This window comes from Triturus cristatus, chromosome 8 (genome assembly GCF_964204655.1).
Source record: "Triturus cristatus chromosome 8, aTriCri1.1, whole genome shotgun sequence".
NCBI lineage: Eukaryota > Metazoa > Chordata > Amphibia > Caudata > Salamandridae > Triturus > Triturus cristatus.
In genome coordinates, this window is record NC_140591.1 from 14,128,892 (window position 1) to 14,150,173 (window position 21,282).

The 21,282-nt window shown below is 45.5% G+C and overlaps 1 protein-coding gene across 1 annotated transcript in view; it reads right to left on the reverse strand.

Annotated features, from left to right (window-relative positions):
* The window catches only part of CASQ2 (calsequestrin 2), a 301,670-nt gene that overhangs the window by 82,772 nt on the left and 197,616 nt on the right, over window positions 1-21,282 (reverse strand). The window contains exons 3-4 of the mRNA XM_085620733.1: window positions 20,763-20,863; window positions 15,488-15,599 (exon numbers count right to left, since the gene is read on the reverse strand). Coding sequence (XP_085476859.1) covers window positions 15,488-15,599; window positions 20,763-20,863 — 213 coding nt within the window. The remainder of the gene's footprint in view (window positions 1-15,487; window positions 15,600-20,762; window positions 20,864-21,282) is intronic.

Here is a 21,282-nt window from a genome sequence, read left to right on the forward strand (position 1 = left end):
GAGTAATCAGAGACACAGTAAAGTTTAAAACGTTTATTTTATAAACTACGTGTCCTAAAATGCAGTACCTTGGCTAACATAAGCAGACAAATGATTAAAAACAAAACCATCAGCATTGTTACAATACCATAGAAAATGAAGGGAGAAATCATATTACAGATGACAGTGGAATACAGCCACCTTCCCTTCACTAGTGAGCTAGTATTATTAGACTAATAAATAGTTTTAATATAATAACATTGATCTGCAGTGTCGTGTGCAAAAGCAGCAAAAGTGGCAAGATGGCGTTTCTAACTTCTAAGACGCTTATGCTAACATAGCAATGTGTGCATCTAAAACTCCGTCTCCACTACATTTCTATGTGTGCTGCACAATGCAGCACACATAAAAACAGCAGAAACGAGGAGAATCGCTGCACCTAACTGTTCCCCTGGTCTTAATTTTGGCACTGCCCCATATTTACGCTGCCCTTGTAAATAGGGGGCAACGGGTGTTGCGGTAAAAGCCCACCACGACACCCACTGCCCTCCCCTTTCACGCTAAGTGTAGAATGAAAGGGTGCCTTACTTATAAAGCAGCGTTAAGCCATGTTAAGTGGCTTATGGCTGCCTTGTAAATAAGGCAAAGCCCCTATCATCACCACAACATTGAGAAAAGTGACGTTGTGGTGGTGATAGGGGCTTGCAAATATGCCCCAAAGTCCAATGGAAACTGAAAGCAAGGCTGGCCTGCAAACTTCACTGAGCATGGGCAACTCCGACCCAGCTCGCTGCTAATACTGTAAATAAATGAAGGCGGAAGAGCAAACTAGACGCCGTGCGAGTCGCAGACCCAAAACGGCATTCATTTCTGTAAGTGTGAGTTTACCAACTTGTAAATAAAGTGCTGTATTACCTTAGAGTCGGGGTCACGCTACATAAAAAACGTTATCTGCCCTCATGATATCTGGCACCTCCATATGGAGCGTGTGTATGTAGTACCCAATTTTGGGAAGATCAATGCCGAGGGTGCCCCGTTTCCCCTGTGTGCCAATAGCTTTAAAACAGCTAATCTTTCTGAGTTCCACGCTAAACTATCCTGAAGACTGTGAATTAATGCATCATATAGCTCTGTATGAAACGCTGTCCTGACAAACTTACTCAACATATCAACGTCCCCCCGCCCACACCAACCCCCCAATCAGGTTGAGTAAGACATCCTGCATTGCAAGACAAAACAGTGTGCCCATGAGCAACGCCTGGAAGCACAATTGGGAACTCTCCCCGGACGTGTGGGTGAACCGGGAAACAGCCCTGCAAGGAGACGGGGAGGCCGAGAACTATGCAGGAAACCAACGGCAAATAAACTAGGATTCCCAGAAAAGATCAAATCCATAGCAGCAGTGTATCTACAGATCAATGCTATTATCCCACAAGAAACCCGAGACATAATACATTCAAAGGCCTCATATTACTTAACAAGCGTTGGCCATCAGTTATACGCAGTAATCCGTCTTTGTCACTGAGGTGCTCGCCGGAGCTCAGAGTTTTCAGAACCTTGGCACATGTATAAATATATTCTGTCTCCGGACCTATATGGAATCAATAACAGTCGGCTGTGGAAAACATAGTGCTCAGCAACGGTTGCAAACAATCAGCCATTATCACTGAGGTCACCAGCAGGGCTCTGGTTATCTTTGGATTTAGCAGTTCGTTTCTTCCGCTCACATGCCTGGCAAACTTCATTGCAGACTTAGCGTCGGTAAAGAAACGGGCAGTGCCATCGTGTGTGGCTTTCAATCTGGCAGGGTACACTAAAGCGTACGGTATCTCTGCTGACAGGAGCAGGCGTTTGACTGGTATAAATTCTCGCCGCGCTACTTGGACTGTAGGTGTGAAGTCCGGAAAGAATGCAATGGTGTTACCTTTGTGCTGAATAGTCCCACGTTACCTGGCCAGGCGCAGAACAAGATCCCGATCCCAGTAATACAACAGACTGGCCAGGATCGGTCGGGGAGTGGATCCCATTGGAGGCTTAGGCCCTAATGAATGATGGTCCCACTCAACGATAAAATCTGGCGATAGGTCAGGCCCGAACAAATCGCGCAGAAGATCCTCCATGTAAGTTTCCATTTTGGAAATGGATGTCGTTTCCGGAATACCCGTTATGCGAATGTTGTTTCGCCTCAACCGGGCTTCCAAGTCATCATTTTTGGCTCTTATCAGGGTTAAGACTTTGTCCATTTGCAATAGCTGCTCTTTGGCCTCCACCTGGAAGTCATGCACATCTAAGGAACAACGGTCAAGTTGGTCCAGCCTTGATTCATGCTTATTTACCCTCTTCCTGACCTGGTCAAGTTGTGAGGTAAGTACGTCTAGTTTGTTGTCGATGGTCTTTAGGCTGGACCTCATTTCCAGCAACAGTGTACGATGGTCCTCATCTCTATCGTCTGCAGGTGCCGAGGAGGGGTTGTCGCATTCCCCCTCAGTGCCAGAGTCTGCCAGCCATGTGAGTCTCTTATTTTCAAATGACAACTTTGACTGTTTAGCATCACACTTACCCATGACTGTGGACAATTGTGGTTCTTGTCACTCTCCGGTATGTATCACCCAGGATCCACACAGTGCAATGTGTAGGGTACAGAGCAACCAGTAAGTTCAGCCTCAGCAATTTGGAAGAAAGTAACAGCGATCACCGCCTCGAGATTAAAGGCCACTTCTTAACTGCTCTTCAAAGCTTGACCTCAAGAACAACGTCTCCTGGACCGACTTCAAATTCTACAGCAAAGAAACTATCCTAAACACGCTCACGGCTTTGAATCCCTCGAGTCATTTCACAGACCCTCTCCCAGCATCCCACTTAAAGACCTTCATTCCACTGCTAGTGCCCCTATGGACTAGGATCTAAATACCTCTCTTCTGCAAGGATCCATCCCAGACATCCTCAAAGCAGGTCAGGCAACCCCCATCCTAAAGAAAGTATCAGCAGACCCATCAGACCTTAACAACTATTGCCCAATATACAACATCTCAACCCTGGCCAAACTACTCGAAAATGTGTCCACACGCAGCTTAGTAACCACATAGACCACTTCAACCTGCTCGACCAATTCCAATCAGGCTTTCGTTCAGGGCACAGCACCGAATCAGCCATGACCACATAACAGATGACGCATTACAAATACTGGATCAAAACAAAGCCTGTTTGCTAATCCTACTTGACTTATCCTCAGCCTTCGATACAGTTAAACACGACAACCTACTTGACCTCTTGAAGCATAGAACGGATCTATCTGGAACGGCGTTAAACTGGTTCACTTCCTTCCTCCGAAATAGAACACAAAGATTCGAGATCAACCAATCTTTATCGAACCCCACCCCAGTCACTTTGGGAGTACGTCAGGGATCTTCCCTCTCCGCAACACTCTTCAATTTGTTTATGGAACCACTCACTGAGCTTCTCAACTCCGCAAATATCCATTATCACACGTACGCCGACGACACACAACTCTACATTAAGGTCCACTCTCTTGAAGACATCAAGGGGCATATCAACAACAACCGGCGATAATTATCTCTAAGCGCACTTAGCGCTCGGATAATTATCGCCGGCTAGCGTGAATTTTTATCGCTGAGATAGCGTGCTATTAGCAACGCTTATCTCAATAGCGATAAAAATCCTCTCGCTAAGTGGCTAACGTGAGATTATCGCTGGAAACCCAGCGATATTCTCACGTTACCTTGTTGATAGGGACACGCAAACTTAGCCATGATATCCTCCTTCCATAGGATATCATGGCTAAGTCAGAAAAATACCAGACGTAAAAAAGCAGCGTTAACCGCGGTTAGCGCTGCTTTTTTTGTCTCTAACAGGGTTAACGACATTCTTGATAATAGGAGAAATGTCGCTTAGCGTCATTTCTCCTATTATTTTACTCTGGAACGCCTCCTTTGTATCTCATTAGAGATGCAAGGGGAAACGTAGAGTAAAAGGGTGCTAACATGCAAATTTGCATGTTAGCACCCTGTTGTTGATAGGGTGCTAGTTTTATCTCTACTTTTTTGGCTTTTAAAGCCAAAAAAGCAGAGATAAAGCCCTTGTTGATATGCCCCCAAGTCCCTTAACACAATGCTCCAAAAAACACCGACCTGGCTGGCTAGTAACCATTTAAAACTAAACACACTAAAGACAGAATTCCTCTTAATCGCTCCACCCAATCAAACAACCATCATCCGCGAGTGGATTAAGCACCTAACTGCACTCGACGGTCAACCTCTCATCATCGATTCCGCTAAATCCCTAGGAATAACCCTGGATAATAAGCTAAATATGCAGAAGCCCATCAGCGCTGCAACTAAAGGAGGACATTTTCAGATAAACACCCTGAGAAGACTGAAACCCTTCATACTCGCAAATGACTTTAAAAAGGCAATTCAAACTCTAGTAATGCCCAGAGTTGACTATGGGAGTGTCGTTCTTTGTGGCCTTCCCAAATCAACGACCGCTCCGCTAAGAGCGTCAATCAATACAGCCGCCAGACTCATCACTGGCACCAAAAGAAACTGCCACATTTCCCCTGACCTTCATGCCCTCAACTGGTTACCTTTTGAGGCCAGAATCCATTTAAAAATCGCCTGTATGACACATAAGGCACTGCATCACAAAACCCCGAGGTACCTAGCGGAGAAACTAGTGCTATTGGGTGGTAACAGATCTACCAGGAGCTCTGATAAACATTTACCTAAACCACAATGTTTCTCCAAGAAGAAAACATACAATCGTACCTTTTCAGGAATGGCTCCCAGGATTTGGAACACCTTACCCCCAGAAACGAGACTTAATCCGTCCGCTGCTTTTTTCAAAAAAGAACTGAAATCTATTCTCATGTCCAAATTCACGTGAACTTTTTCCAATACACTTCTGAAGATATGTGCTAATCTAATAGTTACCAGTACTGTATTCACAGAATTCTGTGTATTTATATGTATCTGTCAACCTATATTTGCCCTGTAAAGCACTCTGATACCCACAAGTGTCTTGTTCGCGATATACAAAACCGTCAAAATAAAATAAAAATAAAAATACTTGTTCGTGGCGCCAATTGCTGAGGGTAGCAAAAGCAGTTCACAGGCAAGGGGGTGATATGCACAATGTGGATGTAGCCACCAGGCCGATAGTCAGGGAGCCTCGACACAGCCAGCAGAAGAGTAGGGTAGCTAAGGCAGATATAGCCGCATTCTCCCGTCTTGCTGCAGGATACTCTGTAAGATAGCACTTACGTGCGTGCAGCCCGAGTATTGATGAAGGCTATGACGGCTTTGTCGAAGCGGGCGGCTGTGTGTGACAGAACCCAGTTCGTGCAGCGCTCAAAGTGGGATTGTGCCCTAGTTTACTCCGCGTCCAGGGCTCCGGCTGATTTGTCCCCCAATCGCATCAGTGGCGCGAGCTGGTGTGGGACCTGGGAGCCAAGCACGCACCAATAAAGACCAGCCAGTCTCCCTCACGGTGTATGCGGCCTGAGTCAGCACAGGGTAGCCTGTGCGCCAGCCACGGAGTGCACGGCAGGCGTCAGGGCCGGACTGGCCGTAGCGGGCACCGGGCAATCCCACGGTGCGCCACACGGGTGGGGGCCGGTTTTGGGGGGGGGGGGCGGTTTTGGTACCCAGTCCGGCCCTGGCAGGCGTATCCTGATCTTCCCAGCCTCCCCTGTACCTTTCTTGGCGCGATGTCTAGCTCCTCGACAGGGGCACGCTGGCCGCCACAGGGTGTTGTCTCGGCAAAGACCTGTGTCAAGAGCAGGATCCATACATTTTTGTGTGTGAAAAAGATATCCGGAGGGACCCCGTCCGGCCCTGCAGCCTTCAAGGCCAGCGATTGGGAGAGAGCCAGCTCAATTTCCTCTATAGAGAATTCCATCCTCCGGTGGGCAATCGTCAAATCAGCCGAATGATTTGTGGCTCTATCCTTCTCTACATTAAAGATGCTCTGAAAGTGAGCGAGCCAGGTGGATTGTGGGTATCAAGAGAGGGCTCAAAAGAGGGCCCCCCTCTTCCTGCAGGAGGGGGGCATTTACCACCCACCAAAAAGCCTAACTGTCTTTGCCTCTCGAAGCCTCTCCCAATTTTTCCCAAGCTTCATCCGGTAACTCCTTTTTCTCACCATTCTAGCCATCTTATAGTCAGCTCACAGAGTCCTTATTAGATATTTGTTTCTGGATTTATTTTAAGGGCTGTACAGTGTGCTCTTGAGGTTTTTGAAGCAGTTTGACTCAAACCAACCTTTCGTTGCAGGAGTATTTCTCATGGATGGGCGTGTAAGATTAGCATTTTTAGATGTTAGAAGTTTATTAAAAGATATTACTACCTGCTAACTGTCAGTATTAGTGTCTAGACAGGAATCAATCTCAGGTAATGCCTCTTTTACAACTTTTGGGAGAAAGTGAGTTGGAACAATTTTATCTCATTTGAGGGTGTATCCGTTTTTTCTGCTCAATATTGGTTTTGAGGGACATTGAGATCTTGTCTTAGCAGGAGAAAAACCAAACAAAACAGAAAGCAAGGAGGGCATGATCGCTGGACTCTGTCAGCTCTACTTTAGAAGACTTGATGCTACTCTTGTTATTGGCCTGAGTCATTATAAAATCAATTGTCGATGTGACTCCAGTACGTTGAAAAGTAGGGAGGGGTTGGCCTGTCGTGTGGTGACACGGGTTCATTATAGCTAAATCGCAGTTTAATAAAAAACTGTTTTAAAAGTTTCCATAATTATGATGCACAATGTGTATTACAATCCCCAGCCCAGAGAATATGGATGGTGTGTTAATAGGGTTTCCAATATGCCCCCTAGCTCATCTGTCACATGTGTAGGATTCTTAAAATTACTATTATAAAAATTGATCAATAGGAGATCAGCTTTCCCAGGACCTTCAGCCAGAATATGAAAATGGGGTGAATTGTTAATGAAGTTCACCTTGCCTAGGGTGATCGTATTTGCAATAAGTGTAAGTAAACCACCCTTGGATCTACCAGCTACTGATGGGACTGCTGGGGTAACATAAGAGCGTTAACCATTTACATAGGGGGGCAGTTCTGCCCGAGTTTCCTGAAAGCAGATAATATCCGAAGTCATAAACACCTTATACCAATTTGATTATCTTTTTTATTTTCGTACCCCGCTATATTCCATGTTAAAAATTGTCACTCCTAGGGTCTTGTAGATGATGCGCCGTCAATGCCGGAGAGAGTGATAAAATATCGTCAATCGGTGAAGGCGTGATGCTGTTGAGTGAATCTGGGCCACCAGCGGAGCCCTCTCTGCAGGTACCAGCTTCAAGCTCGTTTGATCAGAAGTCAGTCAATCCCAAGCCTCCATATCGTCCAACATTGAGGACCTGTTAAAAAAGGCTAGGGAATCGGAAGCCCCCTGTGCAGGCTTATAGCCGGGTCTCCCGGAGGGATGGCTCTGATTGCTGCGTACTGATACGGGCCGACAGAAGTAGCCAAGAGGAACTGCATCAATCTGAGAGTGGAGGGAGGGGGCAGACGATAGACTCCCTAATAAATCTCTCACCAACCACTTATTATCAAGATTTAAGATGACACTGTCATTACTGATTGTTTTTACATCACACCCTATCCACTGCGTTCTTCTAGCCATTAACAGGGGGTTTTTGATCGAGTGCCCTGTGTCTGAATTTTGATTCAGCCAGTATCGAGCCTTAGCCATCAACTGAGTTGAAGATTCTTTTAGATGAGGGTGCAGTAAAGGCACATTTACCAAAATTAAAACAAAAGGGCAAGCAGCAGGAGGGTGGTTCATATGTTGTTGCTTTAGACTACTTTTTACCTGCGCAGATGGTCGATTTGCCCTAACCTGTGTTCTTTGTGTATCATTTAGTTGCCCCTTACCTCTAAAATCTTGTGCAGTCACTTGCAGGGGACAAAGCCTGGGAACCAAAACTTGCATGGTTAGCACCTATAGGAGCCATACTAAAAGCCCTACTGGGAGCCATCTCATTAACTACACAAAGGTGGCCCGTCGAAAGAGGGATAGAAGGAAAATTAGTTTGCACACACCCAGAAATAATATTTTTGCATTTAGTACACAAATTTTGAATTTCACAGTCATTATTTCTAGAGGTTGTGCAAGCTTCAGAGATAACCACAGGTTGAGGCTGAAGGCTAGAGGTGGTTGAACACGCACCAAGGTCTACCACCGCTTGTTGTACCAACTTGGTCTGAGATAAGCCTTGTAAAATACAATCTATAGAATCTAAAGAGACATAAATAGGTTGCAAAAGTTGTTTAAAATTGTCCAGGAGTTCAACCCAGTTTAGGGGAGAAGGGGAATCGAAGTGTTGCTGACCATTCATACAAGATGAACTCGGTGGCATAGCGACCTTTCTGATCTTTTTAGCTAGAGACTTGGGAGGTAATGTCACGTTGCCTCTTTTACGTTTCCCATTTACAGAAGTGGGGGCTATCGGTTTCCCTTTATATGTAGTAACTAGTTCCGAACGTTCCATGGGTGATTTAACAACCGCCGGCAGTTCTATAGGGGCATCCCCATCTATATTTATTTCACCCCCCTGAATTGGGTGAACAGCTGAGGTAGATAGATGCCCCACCCCTGGGCCCAACAAAGGTCTCCTTTCTGTGAGGGTAGTTTCTTTCTCTAATACCAATGTCACTCTGGCCAGAACGGTATCTAGGGACGTCACACTTACCTCCTCAGTTGCTCGTGGCATTTTCTTTCCTGTTGTAATTCTGGAGCTGGAAGCGTAGAAGTTTGAGGGGGGGGCTCAGCCCAGCCTCCTCCGGGTTCCGACGGGCATGGATGGGCCCGCCCTTGGCCGGGGCTTTGCCTGGACAAGGCCTGGACATGCCCGATGCACACCCGGCGCTGCAGGAGCCCCGGGCAGCCTTTCAGCGCCTCCTGGCGCGAGTGACGAACGTTGGTGGCTCCTGCCGTAAAGCCAGGTGGGGATGGGAGTCCCCAGGAAAGTGCCAAGTGGGATGGCGGACGCCCACCTGCATCCCACGCTGCTGGAGCCCCGAGCAGCCTTTAAGCGCCTGCTGGTGCAAGTGACGAACATTGTTAGGAACTTTACTACTCCTAAACTGAGAAAAATCCTAACTTTACGACTTTTGGTATTCACAGAGGCATTTAGGAGTCCTAAAGTTAGGACTCCTAACTTCTGTGAATACCGAAATGAGTAAGTGCCTTCTGTGAATACCAAAATGAGTAAGTGCCTTCTGTGAATACCGAAATGAGTAAGTGCCTTCTGTGAATACCAAAATGAGTAAGTGCCTTCTGTGAATACCGAAATGAGTAAGTGCCTTCTGTGAATACCAAAATGGTAGTAAGTTTAGGATTTTGTCTTAAATTAGTTCTGTGAATCGGGCCCAATCTTATTGCTTCTGACTCCCTGGCATTCGCTCTTAATCTCACTCGTACTTACTGACACTCAGATGCAGGTTCACAAATGCTTTGCACCTTGCTAGTTTCCCTTTTGTGAAGCAAACCCGGTTCCAAGTGTTAAGGAGGGATTAACGTCCCACTACTAATCGTGATTTGCGTTGGATAGTATCCCAAAGTAACACACAATTGTGCTATGCACTGTTTTACATTGTTTTGCGTCCATGGGTGCTGCACGGGTGTTCCCATGCAATCACCCATGGGTTTCACGCAAGCCTCTATCTACAAACATTGGTAGACAGAATTGTGTGCCACAATCTTAAGACTCCTCGAGGCAGGCATTAGGAGGAGAAATGTATTAATTTATCCTCTTTTTTCCCCGCTTAGCATGTGTGCTGCACTGTACACACACATACAAAGTGGGGAAAACCTTGAAGCATAGTGTTTGTGCTGCCCAGTAAACACCACGATTAGCCAGTCGAGCACATACTTTCAGGAATGTAACTGCTGTGTCCTTGGGAGTGCCCACACTCTGGCTGTGCTGCCGCGTGCTGCTGTGGGCTACTATAATCTATGTACCCTGTGGACTGCTCTGGGAGTGCCTGGTGCTCCAACCCCCCTCAGTTAGATGTTAAATGATCCAAACATTGTTGTCTCCCATATACAAGGCCCTTGAATCTGACCCCATACATAGTCTGTGCATACTTTTCCTGCTCAAACCCCCTCGCCCTCAGTAGGTCAGTTTCAGAGCTCTGGATTATAACAAACATCCTCTGTTCATTAGACTGTTGCATCTGATACCCTACATTTTCAGCATGGTAGAACTTTGCCATTAGATTCACACATCCTCATTATATCAGGTTCTGGGTTCCAAGCTCATGTGTACATGCTTGGTCAATGAGGATCTGGACCCTGTACTCTTCGTTCATGTGTACATGAGGTTCTAGATTCTAAACAAACACATGCTCATCATATCAGGCTCTGTGCTCCTACTTCATGTGCACATGAGGTTCTAGATTCTAAACAAACACATGCTCATCATATCAGGCTCTGTGCTCCTACTTCATGTGCACATGAGGTTCTAGATTCTAAACAAACACATGCTCATCATATCAGGCTCTGTGCTCCTACTTCATGTGCACATGAGGTTCTAGATTCTAAACAAACACATGCTCATCATATCATGCTCTGTGCTCCTACTTCATGTGTACATGAGGTTCTAGATTCTAAACAAACACATGCTCATCATATCAGGCTCTGTTCTCCTACTTCATGTGTACATGAGGTTCTAGATTCTAAACAAACACATGCTCATCATATCAGGCTCTGTGCTCCTACTTCATGTGTACATGAGGCTAGATTCTAAACAAACACATACTCAGCACATCAGGCTCTGTGCTCCTACTTCATGTGTACATGAGGTTCTAGATTCTAAACAAACACATGCTCATCATATCAGGCTCTGTGCTCCTACTTCATGTGTACATGAGGCTAGATTCTAAACAAACACATACTCAGCACATCAGGCTCTGTGCTCCTACTTCATGTGTACATGAGGTTCTAGATTCTAAACAAACACATGCTCATCATATCAGGCTCTATGCTCCTACTTTATGTGTACATGAGGTTCTAGACTTTAAACAAACACATACTCAGCACATCAGGCTCTGTGCTCCTACTTCATGTGTACACGAGTTCCTGGTATGTAGACATCCACATGCTCAGTATATCAGACTCTGGGCTCCTCTTCATGCATACAAGAGGTTCTGGATCATAAACATTCAGATGCTCAGTATACCAGGCTCTGAGCTCCTGCTTCATGTGCACATAAGGTTCTGGATTATAAACACCCACATGCTCATTATATCAGGCTTTGTGCTGTTAATTGTTGTGTAAATAAGGTTCTAGATTCTAAACATCCATATGCTCAGCACATTAGTCTCTGTGTTCCTACGTCATATGTATATGAGGTTCTGAATTCTAAACATCCACATGCTCAGTATACCAGGCTCTGTGTTTCTACTTCATGTGTACATGAGATCCTGGTATGTAGACATGCACATGCTCAGCTTTACAGGCTCTGTGCTCCTACATCATGTGTACATGAGGTTCTGAATTCTAAACAAACACATTCTCAGTATATCAGACTCTGAGCTCCTACTTCCTGTGTACATGTTGTTCTGAATTATAAACATCCACATGTTCATGTATAGCAGGCTTGGAGCAGGCTTGGTGTGTCTACTTCATGTGCACATGAGAGCCTGGTATGTAGACATCCACATGCTCAGTACATCAGGCTCAGAGCTCCTATTTCATGTGTACACAAGGTTCTGAATTACAAACACCCAGATGCTCAGTATAGCAGGCTTTGAACTCCTATTCCATGTGTACATGAGTTTCTGTATTATAAACATGCACATGCTCCTTATATCAGGCTCTGTGCTCCTACTCCATGTGTACATGAGATCCTCGTGTGTAAACATCCACATGCTCAGCATATCAGGCTCTGAGCTCCTACTTCATGTGTACATGAGATCCTCGTATGTAAACATCCACATGCTCAGCATATCAGGCTCTGAGCTCCTACTTCATGTGTACATGAGATCCTCGTATGCAAACATCCACATGCTCTGCATATCAGGCTCTGAGCTCCTACTTCATGTGTACATGAGATCCTCGTATGCAAACATCCACATGCTCAGCATATCAGGCTCTGAGCTCCTACTCCATGTGTACATGAGATCCTCGTGTGTAAACATCCACATGCTCAGCATATCAGGCTCTGAGCTCCTACTTCATGTGTACATGAGATCCTCGTATGTAAACATCCACATGCTCAGCATATCAGGCTCTGAGCTCCTACTCCATGTGTACATGAGATCCTCGTGTGTAAACATCCACATGCTCAGCATATCAGGCTCTGAGCTCCAAATTCATGTGTACATGAGATCCTTGTCCCTAAACATCCACATCCTTGGACTATGAGGAGCTGAACCCTGGGCTCCTACTTCACGTGTACTGATTTTCTGGTTTCTAAATCTCCATGTGCTCTGCCTATCAGATTCTGAGCTTTAAGCTCCAATTTGCTAAACAAAATAGCAATTTAGGTGCCAGTCTCTGGATGTATGCATTCTCCATACATGAGGCTTTAGGCTCTAGATGTCTACTACCTCTGGACGCTAAGTTCTGGGCTCTTAATTCTTCTATACATAAGGGTCTGGTCTATGAAATACATACTATTCGTATTATGCTCTGGACTCCCAACCTCTACATTCTGTGATGATGGTATTCTAGAGCTCCCTGCACAATAGGTTCTAGGCACTGTGTTCTCTGTGTGTGAGGGTATGTGCTCTGGTTCCTATTCCTCTGCATATTAGGTTCTAGGCGCAGTGTTCTCTGTGTGTGAGGGCATGTGCTCTGGTTCCTGTTCCTCTGCATATTAGGTTCTAAGCGCTGTGTTCTGTGTGTGTGAGGGTATATGCTCTTAGTCTTCCTCCTCTTCTCATTAGGTTCAAGGCGCTGTGTTCCCTGTTGTGAGGGTATGTGCTCTGAGTCCTACTCCTCTGCATATTAGGTTCTAGGTGCTTTGCTCTCTGTGTGTGAGGGTGTGTGCTCTGGTTACTCCATGCACATTAGGTTCTAGGCGCTGTGCTCTCTGTGTGTGAGGGTGTGTGCTCTGGTTCCTACTCCTCTGAACATTAAGTTCTAGGTGCTGTGTTCTCTGTATGTGAGGGTATGTGCTCTGAGTTCTACTCCTCTGTACATTAGGTTCTAGGTGCTGTGTTTTCTGTGTTTGAGGGTATATGCTCTGGTTCCTACTCCTTCGCACATTAGGTTCTAGGTGCTGTGTTCTCTGTGTGTGAGGGTATGTGCTCTGAGTCCTACTCCTTTGTACATTAGGGTCTAGGCACTGTGTTCTCTGTGTGTGAGGGTATGTGCTCTGAACCTACTCCTGTGTACATTTGGCTCTAGGTGCAGTGTTCTCTGTGTGTGAGGGTATGTGCTCTGACCCTACTCCTGTGTACATTTGGTTCTAGGCGCTGTGTTCTTTGTGTGTGAGGGTATGTGCTCTGACCCTGCTCCTGTGTACATTTGATTCTAGTCACTGTGTTCTCTGTGTGTGAGAGTATATGCTCTGAGTCCTCCTCTGCACATTAGGTTCTAGGCACTGTGTTCTCTGTGTGTGAGGGTATGTGCTCTGAGTCCTACTCCTCTGTACATTAGGTTCTAGGCGCTGTGTTCTCTGTGTGTGAGGCTATGTACTCTGACCCTACTCCTGTGTACATTTGGTTCTAGGCACTGTGCTCTCTGTGTGTGAGAGTATGTGCTCTGGTTCCTACTCCTCTGCACATTAGGTTCTGGGCGCTGTGTTCTCTGTGTGTGAGAGTATGTGCTCTGATTCCTCCACCTCTGTACTTAGGGTCATTGGTTACTACATCTCTGTACATGAAATTCTAGTCTCTCATCTTGTGATGTCACAGACCCTGACACCCCACTTCCTTTGTCCATGCTTGTGGGTTTTTATACCGTGTGATTGTTTGGTTCTGGTATCTAAGCTTCTCTATCATCAGTACATAAAGTTCTGGTATCTGTCCTTTAGTGTAGATTAGGTTTAAGTCTCTGAGTGCCTGCACCTTCTCTATGTGCACTTTCAGGCTCTGAGCTCCTTTGCCTTCTGTACATAGGTTCTTGGCTTGCTTGTCTACATCCGCAGTACTGAAGGCTCTGTGCTGGGGGGATATCCTGCCCCACATCATGTGTACATGAGGTTCTGGTCTCTGAGCTCCTTCATCCTTTGCACGTGACGTTGTTTAGAAATGGCACCTACATCCCCTGGACAGAAGGCTCTATGCTCTGATTTCCTACGTCCTCCACCCACTTATGTTACGCTTAGGGTTCTTGGTGCTTTTATACGCTGTACATGATGTTCTTGACTCTTATTCAGCCAGTGCTTAACTTGTAAAATAATAATCAATCAATCAGGGAATTGTGAGCGCACTACTCACCCGTGAGGGTCTCAAGGTGCTGAGGGGGGGGGGGATCCGCAGATCTGTTTAGCCGAAGAGCCAGGTCTTGAGGGTCTTCCTGAAGGTGTTCAGGGAGGGGCGCGTCTGATGTCTGCCGGTAGCTCGTACCAGGTCTTGGCTGCAATATGAGAGAGGGATCTTATGCCTGCTCTGGCTCTGTGGATGCGCGGGGTTTCGGTCAGTGCGAGGTTGGAAGATCGGAGGTTACTTTTGGGTACGTGGAAGTTGATTCTGTCGTTGAGGTATTTGGGTCCGTTGTTGTGTAGGCATTTGTAGGCGTGAGTGAGGATTTTGAAGGTGACTCTTTTCTCCGCGGGGAGCCAGTGGAGACTTCGTAGGTGTTGGCTGATGTGTTCGTGTCGGTGGATGCCGAGGATGAGTCTGGCGGCGGTCTTCTGTATTGTCTGGAGTTTGCGGAGTAGGGACTTGTTGATGCCGGCGTAGAGTGCGTTTCCATAGTCCAGTCTGCTGGTGATGAGTGTGTGTGGGTGACTTTCTTCCTCGACTCAGGGGGGATCCACTTGAAGGTCTTGCGGAGGATGCGGAGGGTGTTGAAGCAGCTGGAGGTGATGGCGTTGACCTGTCGGTTCATTGTGAGTGATGAGTCGAGTACGATGCTGAGGTTCTTGGCGTGGTCTGACGGGGTAGGTGGGCTTCCGAGGGAGGTCGGCCACCAGGGCCCACGGTATTTCTCAGGAGGCCACTGCTGCTTGTGCCACCTCTAGTCCATACCAGTGCTGCTGAATACCAGTACCAACGATGCCTACTTACCATTACAGTCTTACAAATGTGGCATTTCAGACTGTACTAGGTGAACCAAAGCTGTAAGCATAGTCAGGGCACCCTGATATTATTAATTTGTGATCGTATATTGAATTGTTACACATCTGCTCATATGCTTTTATAATAAAAATAGGCTGACAACGCCACCATGTGGTGGACTCCCATAAATACGTGCTGGTGTTAAAAAATAAATGCCGTTGCTGAGCTCAGCAAACCCTGGTACAAATTAAGCACTGGATTCTGCAGCGCAGATGCAATGCATGCTTCATTCTCAGACTCACGCTCAGACTCCTCGTTCTTGAAGAAGCCGATGAGCTTGACCTCCTCTTCGATGTTCTCAAAGGCCGTCAGCTCCAGCTTGCTGTTGATGACCTCCACAGGGTCCTCCATGAGCTGAGAATGAGAGGAAAGATTCATGGGTTAACCAGGGATCTCTGTGCCTGATCGCTCTGCTACTGCCCTTCACCAATCCCACTGCGGGCCCGTGACCCAAAGCTTGTTATTCATTGATGTACTGTATTGGGTGTATTTATACAGCATGGACCTTGAACATGAGGGCGTTGGAGCCCTTTATGTCGTATAATATATTGTATCTTATTCAATACCCGAGCATTCAAAGGAACAGTGAAGAATGAAATGATAAGAGAGCAATGGGGGAGTGGATCTGAGATGTTGGTAACCCATTGGTCCAGATGTTCTGGGTGGATTGACTGATTACTCTGTGAGGTAACTAGTCATAATATCGAATTAAAAATATAGACTGGACAAAATGTCAAGTTTTTAATATGGAGTGGACAGGACATAGACTTGCAAAAATATAGTGGTTAAGAATATCGACATGCAGGTAAGAAATATCGATTTAATAATATCGAAGTTAGTAATATCGATTGTCAAAATATCGTTGTTAATAATATCGATTTTTTTTTTAGTGTTTTGTATGTTAGTATTTGTGTTAAAAGTATGTATATAGTTTCTAATGTGTGTTTGAATTTTTTTAAAGTAATGAATTTTATGTTAATTAATTTTTGCGTAATTTAATTCCCAAGCGGGTTGTGAGTTTATATGGGGAATACGTTGGGAAGTAATTTAATTATAATATATTTTTTAAGGATTATTTAAAATTAATAATTATATGTTAATGACTTTATGCGTGATTTAATTCTGTAGCGGGTTGTGGGTTTGATGGTTATTTTTTTTGGTTAATTGTTATATGTTAATTAATTAATTGTTAATTAAATATGTTAATTTATTATTATCTTACAATATTGTAGGTGACGTTTATAAAGGAAAATGGTGGGAGGTAAATTGATTTTGAAAAATTCCCACCCACTATCCAACACTTTCCATACTGTTACACTCACTGGAGTGGGATTAGTCATTTTTACCCTCCCGCTATCCTACACATTCCCTACTGTTGTACTCACTGGAGTGGGAATAGTAATATTTACCCCCCCCCCCCCGTTATCCAACACTTTCCCTACTGTTGCACTCACTGGAGTGGGAATAGTAATTTTTACCCTCCCGCTATCCAACACTTTCCCTAGTGTGGCACTCACTGGAGTGGGAATAGTAATTTTTACCCCTCCCCGCTATCCAATACTTTCCCTACTGTTGCACTCACTGGAGTGGAAAAAGTAATTTATACCCACCTGCTATCCAACACTTTCCCTACTGTTGCACTCACTGGAGTAGGAATAGTAATTTTTACCCACACGCTATCCAACACTTTCTTTACCGTTCCTCTTGCTGGAGTGGGAATAGTAATTTGTATCTACTTGCTATCCAACACTTTCCCTACTGTACTACTTGTTGGAGTGGAAATAGTAATTTTATACTTTACGCTATGCAATGTATATAGTATATTTAATGTAGTATAAAATATTATTATAAAAACAAAATATTTCTTTTAATGTTTTAACCTTATTACATTAAAAAAGAAATTATATTAGTATTATAGGTTTATTTATATATATATGTAATTATATTTTAAATTATGTTTTTTAGATTTTATAATAAAACATATTAAATATTTTGTAATATCATTAAGTTAATATATATAATTAAAAATAAAAATGCATCTTTAATTTTTTAACATTACATTTATTATGTATTAATTGTACCTTTTTTTATTTTTAAGTATGTTTTACATAATCATATTTATTATTTAATTAATTTCATATAACCTTTGAGAAATTTTAAAAAGTCGATATTTTTAGCAAACTATATTATTGATAACGAATTCGATATTCTGTCACTCGATATTCTTCTCCTCAATATTCTGTCAGCGATCCACTCTGGGCTGTTCAGACGGCTGGGAGGTGGACAGAGAAGAGGGGTCCCCATTTCTTTCCTAAACATTTAGCACTGATGTAGGTCAGTCACAGCTGCAGACAGGTCATTCCAGAGAGGTGGGTGAAGGAAGAAGAGGGCGATCCCCAGGTGATAAGCAGGTGTGCGTTGCTGGTGGTGCAGGACAGCTACAGAAGTTACATTTTTCAGCCAGAAAGTCTGGTCTAGTGTGGCTGGCCTTTTTGGAGATACTTAGGGGCATATTTACAATGTCCCTGTGGCACTTTTATGCCACTAGAGCATCACTTTTGTGTCGCTCTGGATGCGCAGTGTGCCAGCCCATATTTACAAGGCCACACCAAGCCACCCTGCATGGCTCTTCATTGTTTTGTAAATATAGAGTACGGCAATGCCTTACTCTGGGTGGAAAGGGCGCTCCAAGGGTGTTGCTGTGGGTGTTCTCATGCAATAGCCATGGTTTTTGACACTGCCCCAGATTTACAACATAGCGTAAAACTAACGCCTACCAAAAGCTGGCGTAACAAGGAGAAGTGTTTACATTACTCCTCATTCATCCCTCTTTCTACATGTGCTGCATTCTGCAGCATGCACAGAACGAGGAAAACGCCTCCTTTGATTGTTTTTTGCAGGAAGGCGTCCCTTTCTGCTCAAAAACATTTATGCCAACAACACAGACACTCTTGCAGCCACCATGGTGCAAGGGTGCCTGATTTGGTGCCCGGCCACAGTTTGTGCCCCTGCGCTGGCAGAAAGGACAGGAATGCGCTGTATCTTGTAGATACAGCATTTTCCTCTGCTTTTCTTTTGACATAGGGCAGTGCAGCTAGAGGGCTGCCCTATGACAAAATATTGAATATATGCTCTTAGTGACATACATTTTATGTTTGGTGGAGGTGAGAACCAGTGGCGATCTGAGAGGCACATCTGCAAGAACTGACGCATCAGCAGTGATGCGTCAAATTTCTTTATCCTGCGTCAGATACCCTTATGATGCCATGGATGCGCTGTATTTACAGTACAGGGCTCCTTGGCGCAAGGATCCACAGATGCATCAGAAATACTAATGAATCTGTGGGCCCAAAAGTGGCCCATTTCTGTAGTTGGTCATAAGACTGACGCAGCTACAGCAATTCATCAAAAAACAGAGGCGATTCCCATTGTAAAGTCACTGCATCAATTCCGACGCCTTATTTGAAGAGGTGTAGGAACTTTGACACATTCAAGGCTTAGAGGGACGCAGGGAAAACTTGTAAATTTCACAGCGTCAGTTCTAAGTGTTTTTTTGACGAGGTAACGTCTACCCTGCATACATTATACACATCACAGGTATAATGTGACGTGGCCTGCACAAATTGACGCAGTGGGACCAATGCGTCAGTTTGTAAATATGGGACAATGTGGAGCACTGAATATGCCAACGCGGCAACAACAAAAACAACGCAGCGGCAGCGCAAGCTCCTTGTAAATATGCCCCTGTGTGGAGGTGATGTGGTTGAACATCTGCAGCACCCGGAGTCAGGGGTCCCTTCTGTCAGAGTCTGAAGGTTGCAGGGGTGCAGCTTCCCTGCAGCAGTGCCATCGAGTAGGCCATGAGAGGTTACGGTGACTTGTGGAGCAGACGTGGCAGCGATGCAGCTCTTTCCTGGACCTCTTCAAGGAAGGGGAGGTGAGTGACTGGTCGTGGGGAGGGAGGATATGGATTGGAGGATGGGAAAGGGAAAATGAGCAGCTCATGAGGTCAAGGAATGGACAGGGGCACCAGGAAGGAATGGATTCTATGTAGGAAGAGTGAAGAATGTCATTGTTGAGTGGCCTTGAGAACAGTGGTGGCTCCTACCTCTAAGGCGGAAGTATAAAAAGTAATAATTATATTTATTCTTTAAGGGACTCCGAGCCAGGTCGGGCAGGACCGGGCTCGCCGACGTAGAGGGAGCAGGAGAAGTTTGCACTCCCTCCCTAAGTGTGCATGACTGTTTGGCTGGCCCTCTTGAGCCAGCCAAGCAGTCATGCGCACTTACCTAGTTCTCCACTTGGCTGTGTTGCACAGCCCGATGGAGAACATGCCCAGTCTCACAGGCACTACCTGAGCAGCCAAACAGGCTGCTCAGACCAATCACGATGTTGGTCATGCAGCGCCGTGATTGGCTCGGAGAGTCCGGGAGTCTGGGTGCTTCCGGTGCTGGCGAGGACGGAGGAGAGGTGTGCGGCGGTAAGTTTGTTTTATTTATTTTTTCACCCCACCACCTCTGTTCCGAGGTAGCTGCCACTGTTTGAGAAGATAGAGAATGTTGGTTGAATCATTAATGATGAAGAGCCAGAAGACATGCTAGATGTGGGTGTTGTGGGTGAAATGGCGGGTGTCGTGGTTGTGCGGCAGAATCCCCAGGTTTGTGCATAAGTTCTTCTTTCTCCACCAACTTCCAAATCACCTGTCCGCCATCCCTTCAAGACACAGCATGGCCGCTACTGGCATACATTGCAGAAAGTCTGTCTTCCATATTGAAGGGAATAGTCCTTCTCTTATGTCTATAATGTCACAGACATAGTAGAAGGAATGTCACTAGCAAAGCAGAAGGAAGGATGTCCTTTTAAGTCTGTGTGGCTATAGACATATAGGAGGGTCCAGTGTGACACTGTAGATGTTTTATTGTTTGCCAGGATGTTCTATGGGCCTGGCCATTCAAGGCAGGGGTGCGGACATACTGCGCTGGGTATGTGTGTGGCCAGGCACGCTAATGCACAGCCCTGCTGGGCCCACCCAACCCATGCAGGACATTTTACAAATAAGTGGGGATGTATGGACATGAAATTCAGGCCCATCCTCAAATCCTCAAATCCTGAGAGGTGACTCCACACTTTAGTTGGCACCTGTGAAGATTTGTGGGTGAATTTTGAAAAGGTTTGCCCTGGCCTACCCTCAATCCATCTGGAATGTTAAAACCATGGGTCTGAATCTACCTAAAGTATCATTTGACCAGTTGCATAATGCAAAATGATGCCCTCCACAGACTTGTAGAATGGATCCTGCACCTCCCATATCTCACAGATATTGATTGACCTTGGGCTGGATGGGGGCCCCCTGAAGGGATGGGGTCCCCTCTGTGCCACCTGGGATTCAGTGGCTTGCGTTTTGCCCCTGCACATCATCATAGTTGAAGATATGGGAAACCTTGTGGTGAAGCCCACCTGGGAACTCATGTCTGGTCAGCTGCCTGTACAGTGCGAAGGAAGTATTGCAAGACTTACGTCCAGGAGGAGCTCGACGAGGACGTCCGCGGCCATCTGACCATCATACTCGATGACGTTGTCGTCCTTGAAGATGTAGAGGCTGCCCTCCTCTGTGCACCCTAGGGACAGGAGGAGAGAACTGGTGAAAGGAAAGCTTTGAGCACAGAGAAAGGACACTGTGAGAGTGACGCCCAGTCCTGTCATGAGAGAGGTTCCAGTGGGACTCATGCCTGAGTTGACTTCAGCTGCATCGAAGTGCTGTGGATCAGGCTAAAGTACTGTGACATGCGTGTGCATGTATGTATGCATGTATGGGTGCTGTAGGAAAGTAGAATCTGCTTCTATGGTTACCCCCACTTTTTTTTGCTTGATGTGATGCTGTTATTGACTAGTCTGAAAGGGAACTTGCTAATCCGGACCCCAGTCTATCTGCTTTCTCCCTAAATTGTTGTGTTCAGTACTTAGGTACAACCCAGATTGGATACTGGCGTACCCTTATAAGTCCCTAGTATATGGTACTAAGGTACTCAGGGCATAG